The sequence below is a fragment of the Lissotriton helveticus genome, chromosome 5_1 (assembly GCF_964261635.1).
Source record: "Lissotriton helveticus chromosome 5_1, aLisHel1.1, whole genome shotgun sequence".
NCBI classification, from domain to species: Eukaryota; Metazoa; Chordata; class Amphibia; order Caudata; family Salamandridae; genus Lissotriton; species Lissotriton helveticus.
Window position 1 is genome coordinate 457,483,229 of NC_136065.1, and position 14,220 is coordinate 457,497,448.

Genomic DNA, 14,220 nt, shown 5'->3' on the forward strand with positions numbered 1-14,220 from the left:
TTCCAAGAAATAGTATTGCCAGTAAGCTTTGATCATCAATTTATTTAGGTTCAGTTTTTTGGGGAGTTGTTCTCTGTGGGAGTAACAAAACCTGGACACAAAAGGAGCATAGGAGCTCAGTTAGAGTTTAGCAGAGCGGGAGCTGTGCCATAAACTTCCAGAGACCCGGCATCATTGAAATGACATTTTCCTTGTGCCATTTAGAGGTGGGAGGTGGGAGAAGCACCAGCTTTCTGAAGGGAGAGCCTCAGCTGACTCTGCCTATGTCCCTTTTGATACAGCTCTCCATCTATCACAAGACTGCTTGGTGACACTGATTTTTCCTGCAAGGCACAACTGGTTTGCACAGGTAAAAGATACAATGGGCTTTTGATTTTTGAAGGCTTTGTGCCAAGTGGGCAAAATGCACGTGTAGGCGGCCTGACCGTTCACAAGGCTAGCGGTGACCCTGGCCTCTGCTTGACTAGAAGAGGACCACCGCCATGTCCAAAACCCTTACCATGCTATCTGGGGACATCTTTGCCATTAGTGCATTTACCCATGAGGCTTATGCACTTAGTACTCACCTGAATGCCAACCGGACACCATTGTTTAACCATCTGCTGTGACTTCTATGGCAGACCTATTAGTGACGGTTGCTAAAGAGTGTAGTCTGAGCACCACTGTGACCCAACAGTCCTGTGGTGGGTGGAGCACTGGGTAAAAGGTGACCTATAGCAAAGCCAGCTGAGTCCCCACAGGAAAGCTACTGGGCAGGGGAAATGCAAATCTAACAGGATGGGAGTTCATGAATTTATGGCAGTTCCCCAAGTATTGAATGACCCCCCTAGCCTTTTACAGAACCCTAGTATCAAGAACATTCCACCAGCAGGGAAAAAAGGCCCTTCTAAAAGTTTCATAGTATATGTGAGTGCTTTCTCCAGAGATTTCAATGTAATTTCTGGGGAAAGGATGTGGCCTAAAGTCTAGTGCGGCCAACCTCGAAGTTGGGGAACCGGATTCGAGTCTTGGCAGACACACTAAATAACCTGTGATTCTAGGCAAATCTTGGCAGGGACACTCAACATCCTGTGATTCTAGGCAAATCTCAGCAGGGACGCTCAACATCCTGCGATTCTAGGCAAATCACTTAATCTCCCCATGCCTAACCAAATGAATGTGTCCATCTGTAACACAACAAGTGCTCATGTAAAGTGCGATGATACCTTCGGGTAGAATTCGTGCTATATAAAACTAAAAAAAAAATATTAAATTGCAGATTAATAATCTGAATGCCACTGGGGCCAGTTCAGCCATTCATACTTCTGTGTTTGAAAAAATAAGTGATTTTGAGTTGTCATACATCAAAGTAGAATTCTGTTTTTTGAACTGTGTGCTGCATTAAGAGTTAATTTGCTGTGGCTATCCAGTTTTCAATGCTTTGATACAGGAAGAGTCCTTTTGTAAGAATCAATATATAGTTCTTGGCATTAACTCCAGGTATCACACACCTGACCTCTGAGGTGTCTTTTGTTTTCCAGTGGTCCTCAAGGATTATGGCATGGTCCCATACATCAAGATCTTCCTGGACGAGGCATGCTTCCGGGGCGCTGCCCTTCAGATCCTGGAGCAGCTGTCCGTCATCAACGCGGAGGAGTACATGAGCATCATCATCGGGGTGCTGTGCTCCTCTACACAGGGGGAGTCGCAGCTCAGGCTTGATGCTCTCAACGTGAGTACCATCATCACCATTATCCTTTCTCCTCTTTTGTCTCTTTGTATACTGAATGGACAGAGACAGAAATCACTGTGGATGGAAGTAGTGTGTGTACGATGAAGGAGGTGCATGAACCGTGAAAAAATGGTAATGGTGCACAGGGAGCCATAGTGGCAGCTGTGACAGCTGGCATGTCCCAAGGGTGATGGGCGGGTAGGACATTAAAAAATAAAACAACTTAGCTGCAAGTGCGACGCAACGTCCTGCTCCACCTCATTGTTCTTCTCTCCTCAAGGCAGGCTCCAAACTCCCTTCTCCAATCCTAGCACTGCTCTCACCGGCATGAGAGCAGTGCTAAGATTGGTGGGAGCGGCCTCACTCGGCTCTCCACAGTGCTCTGGAGGCTTTAGCTTACTCTAACCCAGCTGTCATAAGAGAGGTTTAAAACATACATGCGTCTCTGGCCGTCACGAAACGGCTGGCCAAAAAGACATGCACACTTTAAACTGATAGTGCCCTGCTCTCTCAGCAGTAGCCCCGCCCCCACTCTGAAGCTCTATTTGGAACGGGGTGAAGAAAAATAAAATGGTGATGAATTAACTTCATTACCAATTTATTTTTCCTACTGGGGGGCATTTCAGTAGGGCGACGCTCCACCACTCAAAAGGAGAAGACGCCCCTGTGGCAGTCTGCACACCAACCATTGTATATGGTGCACTCATGTACACCATAAATGAGTAAAGGTGAACGCTGTATACAAGATGTTCGAGGCAGGCAGGTTAGTTATAAAGGGAATGAGAGGGGGGATTCAGAGTTTAGGACTATGGGGCAATATTATGTTTAGAATGAAGGAATATATTGCACTCCGACAGAAGGGATTCAATATACAAATAAGAAATAAGTATTGGCAGAGCCAATCGGTCTTGTCTTTGGGGCCTATTGCTTTTTGACGATGCTGCACAAGCATTATTTAAAAGAATGCTTTGCCAATGCTCTGCAGCATAGCCAAAAGCAAAAAAAAAAGAGTCTATAAATGTGTTGATGCAGCTGCTACTGGCAGGCTTCTCATTTTGTTGGTACACCCATGCGCTGTCACCCACGTGCATTTGGTTTGCATCTTTTTATATTTACCGATCCAAGATGGATCAGTAAATTAAAAAAAAAATACATTGAAGTAGCACAAAAGCACTTTTTTTGAGCAGAGGGGCCAGTGGCAGTTAGTTGCCTGGCCTTCCTAAAAAACTTTTTTTAAAAGAATTTTTTTTTTAAAGAGTGCGGCGGGGAGAACAACAGGAGAGTAGTGAGGTGAGCGGTGGAGAGGCAAAACACAGACAAAGCTGTGTAGAGATAATTGGAAAAGGAACACAAATGAGAATGAGAACATACAGGGTGTGGGGAGAACCACATGAGGAAAAGAGCAACATGGGGCACTGGGGGTGAGATAAACAACATGAAGCATGGAGGGAGAAGCACATGAAGGAGGCAGCTGGAAACCACTTGGACTCTCATGGCGTGCTTAACTAAAAAGTAGTTACCTAAGAGTAAGCAGTAGAAGGACACAACCAAAAGGATGGTGAGGAAGCTATGCTGTATAAGAGAGATGAACTCGAGAAGAGGAAGCAAGCCAGTGCAAGCTAACAAAGTAGATGCAAGCAAAAGAGAGCGAAAATAAAGCCTACCAATAGTAAGCAATGGGTGGGTACTAACCCGACTGTAACTTTCTGCCAAGCTCACAATAGGTCTTTCGCAATCAGACAGTTTGTGCTACCTGATGGATGTGACCTAAAAAAAGAAAGTTCCTCAAAATGCAATCAAGTATTCGGTACGCATGAAGTGGTGTGAATGCAAATAATGTAACCTTGTGGTGGAAGAGGGTAATTTTTGGGACAGTGAAGGGGTGTTCTTTTCTGAGAAAGGTACTAGTGAAGTATGATTATATACGTAGTGACTGTGGGAGATTGCGCCTTAGATTATTAACCTCTGATTAATTGATTTTATTTAGCATTATACCACATATTTTGAAGACTCTAAGCACTGCAAAATCCAGGTGTTACCCAACTTAATAGTAAATGTAGTATCGACCTTAGAAGGATGAAATTGTAAGTTAGTTCCCAGAATACACAGGTCCATTGAGATGTCGTCAACAATGAGCCGTCCTGTTATCTGTGAATATAGGCGGAATACGAGTGATGGAGTATTCACTACATAGGAAATGACAGCGTGCAGCATTCTGTGCACATGGAGATTCTGGAAGGGTGTTTTACTGTGGAATGGATGAGGGACAATATTGTACAAAGAGAATGAGACAAAAGCAATATTCAGTATAGAGGACGAAAGAGCATGGGAACATTCTCCGGAGGGGTAGTGTGAGTGAGGATACATTCTGTCAAGCAGGAAGAGTGAGGGGGACTTTGTGAAGGATTCTGTACTTTTTAAGGAAAAGGTTGGTATTCCTTACATTGAGGTGAGAGGGAGGGAACATTAGCTAAACAATGAGTGACCGCAAGATAATTTTTGTATATAAGGTTCAAGGTGGCTACTTTCTAATACGGGTGGGAAGTATTCTTAACACACGGGTGAGACAGTCAGTGTGCACAAAGAGTGAGTGAGGGAGCATTTGTACATAAGAAGCGTGTCAGCTTGTACATGCACAGAGTGCAAGTGAGTGAGTGTTGTTCATAGTTGAGTATGTTTTACACTACTATGGCAGTGGGAGAACATACTACAAACAAGGAGTGAAAGTGAGGTACTATGTGTGCACAGAGAGTGAGTACACCCATATACACAGGGATTCCGAGTGAGTGCAAACTCTGGTGACAAGAATGTTGGCATTTCTTTGTACTCATTTGTAATTGAGGGAATAATCTACCTGGGAGTGGGAGTCGGATAGTATTTGTTCACAGAGAGTATGGGAGGGTGTACACTGGGAGTGAGAGTAGCTTAGTGTTCTTTAAAGTGAAGTAGTACTTGTAAAAAGGGAGAGGAAGCATGTACATGGGGATTGTGGGTGAATAGAGACATGAGGGAATAATATACTGAGGGGGGAGAATTGGGAGACCTTTTGTGTACAAAATCTGAGAGGAAGGAAGCAATCTAAAGAATATTGTTTACTATTTTACAAAGGGAGTAGGAATGACAGATTTTGCAATTTCGTACCAACAGTGAGTGAGCATGTCATGGGCAGTGAGAATGAGGGACAATACAATGTTCTCTTAAAACCAGTTTATCTAGAAAAAATCTATCTTTTGGTCTTATTTCCCAGTTGTTTTCACCCGAAAATGCTTTACTAAACACCTCTCACCAAGGCCCTCAAATCCGGCTCTGACTGGGCAGTTCTGTCGACTGCTGCCAGAAAAAAAATCAGCCCGCGCTTCCAAACGACCTGGGCCTGAAATCCAGCGCTCTTTCCTCAGCTAATTTTGATAAATGATAACCCAGTTAAAATATAATAAGCTGGCAAATTTATTATGAGATCCGCGGGGAGGCTGATTGCGTTACGCACAAATTCAGATTGATTCGCTAATACAGATTTAGCTGTTAACGCCTTTTCAATTGGATTAGCCCGGCAGTCCTGCGACGTGACACACCAAAAATTATGAGGAATATCCAATAATGGGATGGCAAATAAATCCTGTTAGTGCTAAGTGAGTTAGCGCTTCGGCACGCGCAGCAGCTCCGTGGGTCCTGGCTGGAGGGATACTAACTTATAGGCGATTAAAGCGTAACCGCGTTACACGCTGAGCTGATGCAGTTATCGGCGACCCTTTGTGGCGCGCGGCGGGGGCGCCCTGATTACTGCCTGGCCGGACTTATTACATTTCACCGCCTTTGAGGACCCAAGGTGTCACCGCGGGACTGTGTCGCTGCGCCGAGTGATGGAAGACCCCGACCCTGGGCGGCTGACCCTCCAAGAGGCCTTTCCTGCTCTCCTCCTTTCCCGCCAAAGTAGACACCATGACAGGCGGACGGTGACATAAATAAAACCAACCGCTTGGGGTCGAGCTGGGACAAAAAATAGTCCCGGTCACCAAAATAAAAGTGCCCTCATTAGTGAATTAGGTAGCTAAACAAAAAGTGGCCCATGCTCTTACACTGTGGCACTGTTCGAACTTTTAAAGACATGCTGCATAAGTGTTTTAGCAGTTATAGCGATTGCATTTATTTGGATTTTTAATTGCTTCAGGCAATTTTGTGTATAATATCAGGAAAACCAAGAGTACATTTAGGCCCAGCAGACCATAATGCAGGACCTCAAACAGCCCAAAAAAACTGCCCGCAAACGGACTTGTCAGACCAGCCATCCAGGCACTGCCTGACTGCCCTATAGGCTGGTCCAACACTGAACCCGCCTGTTCTAACCTCTTCATTTAACCTGTCAACCTGAAAAACCTAAGGGGACTATTTCTAAAAAGACAGGAAAAATGTGTGAACTGCGAATATAGCTAAATATAAACAAAACCAAAGATATGACCATATTAGGTATGCATATACTTATTTCCTTTTAATCCGTGTGTAAAATGTACCTGTTGCGAGAGGAATGATAATATATAGGTATTCTTGTATCTTACACTACGTTTCCTTGTTGTCCATTTATGTAGCCTTCTTTGTAAAGTTAAGAAAGTTGTAGAGTAATACTTTTTTTTCCAAGTGTACTTTTTCTTACAGTAGACATATCCCTTTCAATCACTCAGTGAAAATTGCACACTTTTGTGCACTCGATCCCACTTTCTGTGTTATGTATACCAGGAACATTCATCTGTGAGTTTAATGCGTAGACAATCTCTGTTACACTTGGATTGCAAAATGTTTGTGAATATCTTAGTGCTAAGACTGTGAATGGGGAAATTGGCCAAATGCTAACAAAATGGCCGCTTTCTGTGATGGCTCCTCAACTCCCTTAAGAATCTTCCGCAAATATTATCCTCATGGTTACATATGGCAGCAATTAATCAATGCCCAAATAAGACATGCAGCTATTAAGATAGGAATGAACCTTTGATGACTGGAATTAGCTCTGAACAAGGGACGCAACCCCTAGAAGACATGAAAAGTGCTATGTGTGTTATTTTAAGTCTCAGTCTCAGCATTAGTTATTTTCTAAAAGATTGTGTTGCCGTACCTGTGAGTGGCAATGTGTTGAGTTAACATACTTCAACGCTGGACTGGAGACCTTTTACTCCTGTTTTGTGAACTTTACAGCTGTAGTTATTACAAATGTGGATTATTATTATTATTAGTCACTTTAGAATATTATGGGCTGGCATAGCATAGAGAAGCGGGTTAGAGGAAATTAATGAAATGGACACCTAGAGTTACCGACAGAAAATGTAGAATATTGCACACACATTTAATAGCTAAAGTCAGGGTACAAGTTATGCCTACAATGTGTGATTTAAACCAGGCTGGGTGTAGTTTGCAGAGTTCCACTATGCAGAACTCCGCAAAGTGCCCAAAAAAACGAAGTGGAACTCCACAAGTGGCGGAGTGCAGTGCAAACTGCTGTTTGTGCTGATCTTCCTGTCGCTCTAGTAGAAATTCTACCTGAGTGGCAGGGTGAGCGGAGTGCAGAAAACTCTGCAAACTCCGCGAACGGAGGGGATTTCTCTGCCCAGGCTTACCCAGTGCTTAGCTTGTGCCGGTGGTTCCGGTGGGGACCACCGGCACTCATTTTTGGGAACCTGCACGTATTTTTCCTCGTCAGGCAGAGAGGGAATACACGCAAGGGGAAGAAGGAAGAAGATAAAAGACAGAAAAACTATTACAAAGGGAGACAGCAGAAACCTGCAAGAGAGATGTAGAAGGGCAGAGAGTGTCTGATAGTTGCCTAAAGAGGCATGAGGTGAATTCAAGACTACACTGTCTTCGTATTGAGTGCACTGACATTTATTAGTGCCGGCCGTGAGCATTTCAACAGAGCATTGAGCATCCGTACTCATTCTTTTACAAATTAGATACTGAGTTAGTATGATATTTTGCTATGTTATCATTGGTCTATTTTTAACTATATTCGCTCTACACGCTAGTCAAAATGTATATTATTCATGTGTTGCTTAATAAGCTTATTTAGATTGAGTGTATTTTTTATTTAAATGACTTAATAAAATGAAATTGTGCAGGGGTTCAACCCTTCTCCTTCCATCTCATTTGACTGGCACCTCTTTTTGCATACCGCCAGGACCCTCTAATGACTGGTGCAACGTCTAGGTCATGTTCTGATCCAGCCTGTCCTTCATCTTAAATGTCAACAAGGGCATGGACATTTTCACCACCCATGCATACTGAGAGGCACCTACCCCTGGTAATGTTCACACACCACACCACACCACATTTGGCCTCGCTGGGAGAATACCTATCTGCAGGATTACATTAAGGCCATCCAGGCCAGACTTTCAGCCAAACAGTCAGCAATTGCCAAAGGCTCAAGATCATATCTCCTAGCCAATGCTTAATTTGTAAACAAGTATGTGCCAGAGCCCAAAGGCTGTGTTGGGTTTAGCTGTACCAGGGAGATAGGGAGTGAATGTTGCAAGTGAAATCTTGAGGGTTTGGAATGTCTAGTGTTGGTTCCAGGACAGCAATTTCTGCCTGGAGTTAGCCATCACTGGTAATAAAGTAGGTTACTCTACAACCTACCAGCTTTCTTTCTCTGCACATGGTGGCGAGCGCCAGTGACACCAGCTTCAATAAACTTAGATCCTGTGGCGCTCTCATCTGCTCACGAAGTTCTATATCCGGAGGGAGTTGGTCTGCTACCTTTCCTGGCAGTGCTGGTGAGTCAGAGGGGTGCTTGAAAGTATCGCTGGTGCCTGTGTTACTCAGGCGATTGTGGCGAGTGATCCCTTGAGCCAAGGCTATTCAGATGATGCGATATGCAGTGTATGCACAGTAGTGGCAGCCACTTGTGAGACCTAGTGAACCAAATAAGGTCACAGGCAGTGCTCCACATGCGCAGCAGTGGGCCTAGTGTGCGAAGCAAGCCCGCTCACTTATAGAAGGATTGGGCAGCCATTTAAGAATGTGGGATAATGTTATCATTCCCAACCTTCTATATAAATGAAGTAAAACATCGGCAGCCATTTTAGACAAGGAGATATTTTAAAGGGCATCTGTTTACTCAGGAAGGTGTTATATTTGTTGGCAGCCACCCTAAAAATTCCACTCCAATCTCCCGGGTACTGCTAAACCCAACACATCCCTCTACCTACAAATTAATAAAGCAAATGCAACCAGAACTAATACATTGGAAAACATTAACAAAGGAAAGTCAAAACATGACATTGTTGCAAGAAGAACAATAACATGGGGAAAATGAAGGTGTTTCAACATCATATTGTCCTGAAAGAGAATGCATGTCTGCTAGTGCACAATGTAGGTAGGGAGCCTTTGGCTTTGAGGAAGGAGTTGAAAGAAGAGTTGGAAAGGTTATATATGTTGTATATAATCGAGCCTATTGAGGGATTGAAGTGACTTTCCCCCATAGGTTTAGCTCACAAAGTCGACAAGTCTGTGAGACTACATGTAGATGAAATGAAATGAAAATTGGATTTGTAGAGCGCTGCAGTTGCCCTGAGGCGTCCAGGCGCTGATAAAACAGAAGGTGCCCTCACAAGGTTACTATTTATTGAACAGGAGAGTTTTTAGCTGTTTCCGGAAACTAGTTAGATTGGAATTATTTCGCGTCTGTAGAGGGAGGGTGTTCCACAGTTTAGATACATTGTACGAGAACGAGCGTCCTCCTGCTCTGGCTCTGAAGATTCTGGGAATTTTGGCTAATGATGCGGTTGAGGAGCGAAGATTCTTGTTGGGCAGGTAAGGAGAAATCAGGGAACAGTTGATTTCTGGGCCCATTTTCCAGAAAGTCCGGTGGGCAATACATAGAGCCTTAAACTTCACTCTGTCCCTAACAGGCAGCCAGTGTAAAGTTCTTAGGCCAGTTTTTATTGAGGTCCTCCGTGGGACTCCCAATAGTGCCCGGGCAGCACAGTTTTGAGTGCGCTGAAGTTTTTGTAGGGTGTAGTCTGCTGCTCCGAGGTAAAGGGCATTATTAAAATCCAACCGGGATTGGATAAGGCCCTGTATAATTATTTGTCTGGCCTCGAATGGGAGAAGAGGAAGGATTTTTTTGATCACCCTAAGGAGGCCAAAACAAATTGCTGACACCTTGGTGGCCAGTGTATTAAGGCTCAGCGACTTATCGAGCCATACTCCCAGGCTTTTGATGTTATCTCTGGAGGGTGGGGGCATACCCATGCTTGGAGGCCATATCAGCTCCAAGGTGGAAGGGGCCGCCGGGCCCAGTAGCATGAGCTCAGTTTTGTCGTCGTTGAGCTTCAGACATGAGCTCATCATCCAGCTCTTTACATCCTCCAGGCAAGCCGCTAGATCTGGCGGAGACTGGAGGCCGCTCTTCTGTGCAAGGGAGACCACCAGCTGGGTGTCGTCCACATAGGAGATGATATTGACCCCATGCGAACGAACAATCCCAGCCAGCGGCCTCATGTATGCATTGAAGAGCGTAGGGCTTAAGGATGAGCCCTGCGGAACTCCGCATCCCAGAGGCCTGCTTGATGAAAGGGATGTACCATCAAAGACCTGGAAGGTTCTGTCCGATAAGAAAGACTCGACCCAGGCCAGGGCATCTCCGGACACTCTTAGGTCGGCAAGACGGTTAAGCAAGATTTTATGATGTACCGTGTCAAACGCGGCACTCAGATCGAGGAGGATCACTGCCACTGACCCCCCTCGATCCAAGATCCGTCTTGCCTCCTCAGTTACGGCCAGTAGGGCGGTCTCTGTCCCATGTTTTGGGCGAAAGCCCGTCTGAGAGGCGTCGAGGAGATGGTTTTCCTCGAGGAACATCGTCAGAGTGGTATTGACGTGTTTCTTCAGGATCTTAGATGCCCATGGGAGCAGAGAAATTGGGCGGTAGTTGCTCGGGTTGGCTGGGTCAAGGGAGGTTTTTTTTAGTAGTGCCCGCACCATTGCGTGTTTCCAGGTCGCGGGTACTGTCCCACTCAGTACGGAGGAGTTCAGCAGTTCCAGAAGGGTGGGAAGAATGGTTTTACTGGCCAGTACCAGTGAGCCTGGAGGGGCAGGATCACACGGAGAGCCGGTTTTTATTTGTTGCGCTAGATTCACTAGTGTTTCCATTGTTATCAGAGGGAAAGACTCCAACCCCTTATCCTGTTAAGAGCTGAGTCCAGACATTGAGATGGCGGGTCGGAGGATGGGTTTGGAAAGGAAAGATAGATTTTATTTACTTTTTGAAAGAAAAATTCCACCAGATCATTACATTTGGACGATGAGCTGTTATTATCTATGGCAGGCAGGGGAGGTTTTATCAGGGAGTTTACTATGCGGTATATTTCTTTTGGTTTTGATTTAGCCGTAGTTATTTTGAGATTATAGTAGGCTGCTTGCGAGATTTTTATGGCCAGTTTGTAGTTCCTGATCATTTCCCTATAGATGTTTTTTTCCGCGGGGTTATAGGATGTGCGCCATTTCCTCTCTTGTCTCTTACAGAGACGTTTTTGATTTCTGAGGTCTTCTGTATACCATGGGGCTGATTTACTTTGTCTCTTTGATCTAGATTGATATAACGGAAGAACTGAGTCAAGAGAGGTGGTTACCCACTCATCATATTTGGTGTTGTTTACCATTGGGTCATGGGAGAGAGTGGGTCTAGTGGTGCTGAGAGCCTTCATCCAGTTGTCGATGTAGAGTTTCAACCAGTTTCGGGTTTTCCTAGAAGTAAATAAGGATGGGGGGGGGTTTGCTCGTGGTCCAGGTGAAGGCTATCAGGAAATGGTCCGACCATGGGAGGCTAGTGATAGTTCCTACTTTTAATTGGTCACAATTACTAAAAATCGGGTCTAAGAGATGCCCCTTTTCATGTGTGGCAGAGGGCACAAGTTGCTCTAGTTGAATGGCAGCCAGGCTTGACTGTATCTCTAAAGCCATAGGGTCCAGTGGGTTGTCAAAATGGATGTTAAGATCTCCCAGCACTGTAAAATTGGAGGGAGAGACAACCAACTGGGAGGCCACCGATAGAAGAGAGGTGTTAAATTGTCCGGTGGGACCAGGGGGGCGGTAAATGAGAATACCAGTGAAGCTGGTATTAGGGAAGAACTCGATTACGAAAGAAAGATTTTCGCAGTCCTCAATGTCTTCCGTTAAGCAGCGGCAGACATAGCTCTCTTTATAGATAATCGCAAGGCCACCGCCTCTGCCCAGCGGTCGATCAGCCCGCGCTATCTGATATCCCGGAATGATGGCCTGTGCCAGATCCGGCTGAGAGTTTTGATTCAACCATGTCTCGGTCAAAAAGATTGCGTCTGGTGAGTGTTCATCTAATAGCACAGACATTTCTAGGCAGTGTTTCACTAAAGACCTACAGTTAAGTAAAAACATAGAGTAGTCCTTTACCTCAGATTTAGGTTTGGCGGTTTTAGTGGTTGGTTCAAATTTACAATGCGTGCAGCAGCGGGGGTCTCCAGGGGGTGTCTCGGAGTACCACAGCTAGATGTAGTCGGAGGACGCAGCTGATGTAGGAAGCTCGAGCTGTATACATATCTGTCACCCTCAGCGGGGCCAGGGGACATGGCCCCTGGGCCCGGCCGGGCCCGGACGAGCGCAGACGAGCTTGCCTTAAGCGCGCCTTCGTCGCGCAATCGTCGCGCCCGCTGCGCTCGTCCGCTGCGCGTCCTTCGAATGAGCATAGTTTTATGTGGTGGAGCGGGTGGAAAACAGGGGGGCGTGGCCTGCCCGAGTGGGCGTGTCAGCTAGTCCAAGGATGGCGCCGGAATAAGGCAACACTCGTCCGCGGCAGCTTGCAGTCAGCTGTGCGGGGTGTCGGCTAGTCCGAGTAACGAGTGCCCAAGGGGTGAGTGAATTTTTAAAAACACAGATTTTACAACAGTTACTTTTTTAAAAACAGCAGTAAGACTCCCGCCTTTCGCCTCAGGAGGGGTTCTGAATAGTGCGACGCTCTCAGTCAGCGTGCGCTTTTAATGAGGAAAGGGGCGTGGCCTGCCCGAGTGGGCGTGTCATCTAGTCCAAGGATGGCGCCGGAATAAGGCAACACTCGTCCGTGGCAGCTTGCAGTCAGCTGTGCGGGGTGTCGGCTAGTCCGAGTAATGAGTGCCCAAGGGGTGAGTGAATTTTTAAAAACACAGATTTTACAACAGTTACTTTTTTAAAAACAGCAGTAAGACTCCCGGCTTTTCGCCTCAGGAGGGGTTCTGAATAGTGCAACGCTCTCAGTCAGCGCGCGATTTGCGGGATTTGAATAAAAAACATTTGGGTTGACCGACAGCCTATTCCAAATATTAATGAAATGTTAACCACTCTCGATTGGGCCGAAGTTTTTACATCCTTAGATATGTCGGCAGCCTAGCACCAAATAGAATTGTGCAAGGATTCTAGGCACTTAACATCTTATGTGATACCTGAGGAAGCTTATCATTATGTGCATATGCTGTTCGACTTAGCTTTTGCCTCAGCCGTATTTCAAAGGCTGATGGGAAATTTATTGAGGGATGTGCTTGGTGTAGTATATTTCCAAGACGATATCTTGATGTATGGGAAAAATCAAAAAGAACATGGCTGGCTTAAGGCTAAAGGAGGTATTGCAGATAATAAATGTAAATGTAGTTGAGCTTATATAGCGCACAGCTACCCGTAGTGGGTTTCCCGGCGCTTGCTTAGGGAACCCGTCCTGGTATTCCCCTGTGAGATAGCAGGGTATCCACAAGGTGAAAGTCAGGCATCCCGCCGCGAGGGGCCGTTGTGGAGATTAAGCAAGCTATTGCCCAGAGTCGCAGAGTGTGAACCCGTGAGTCGAGGAGGCACCGGGGCGAGAATTATCGAGTCCGTGGAATTTTTTTTAGCCCAAGACCCGCCGAGGCGGGGAATTGAACCCTGGTCCAGGACCAATCTCAGCTTCCGGGTCTGCTGCCTCTAACCCCTGAGCCACACTTCTCCAATAATAATAATAAGGATGTGTGGGCTTACACTAAGGACCAACGAATGTAAGTTTAGTCAGTCAGGTGTAGTCTATTTAGGGCACCACATATCTGGTAAAGGAAAAGAGTCAAAGGTTAATATTCTTAGAGCAATTGCGGTTGCACCTGCGCCTAAAAATAAAGATTAATTAAGATCATTCTTAGGGCACATCAAATATTATTCAAAGTTTCCTGGACCCCTAAAACTTTTCAACACCATTGATGTGTACGTTATTACCATGGATGCAAGCAGTTATGGCTTAGGGGCTCTCCTCATGCAAAAGATAAGTAGTGGAGCAGAGGAGATTATTGTATTTGCCTCAAGACTTATATGGTGCTGAATATACTTACTCTGCCATAGAGAAAGAAGCTTTGGCAATGTAGTGAGGTGTTCAGTACTTTAAAGATTTTATCTGGGGAAATGAATTTATTTTGAGAACCAATCATGAGTCACTGGTGGAGTTATTCAAAACCATGTGTTGTGGGAGAGCAACTCCATGTATAGCCAAATGGCAATACAAA

General features: G+C 45.4%; 1 protein-coding gene across 2 annotated transcripts in view; it reads left to right on the forward strand.

Annotated features, from left to right (window-relative positions):
- The window catches only part of WDFY4 (WDFY family member 4), a 1,018,342-nt gene that overhangs the window by 228,886 nt on the left and 775,236 nt on the right, over positions 1 to 14,220 (forward strand). For both annotated transcript variants that reach the window (XM_078642707.1, XM_078642708.1), the window contains one exon: positions 1,521 to 1,711. In XM_078642707.1, coding sequence (XP_078498833.1) covers positions 1,521 to 1,711 — 191 coding nt within the window. The remainder of the gene's footprint in view (positions 1 to 1,520; positions 1,712 to 14,220) is intronic.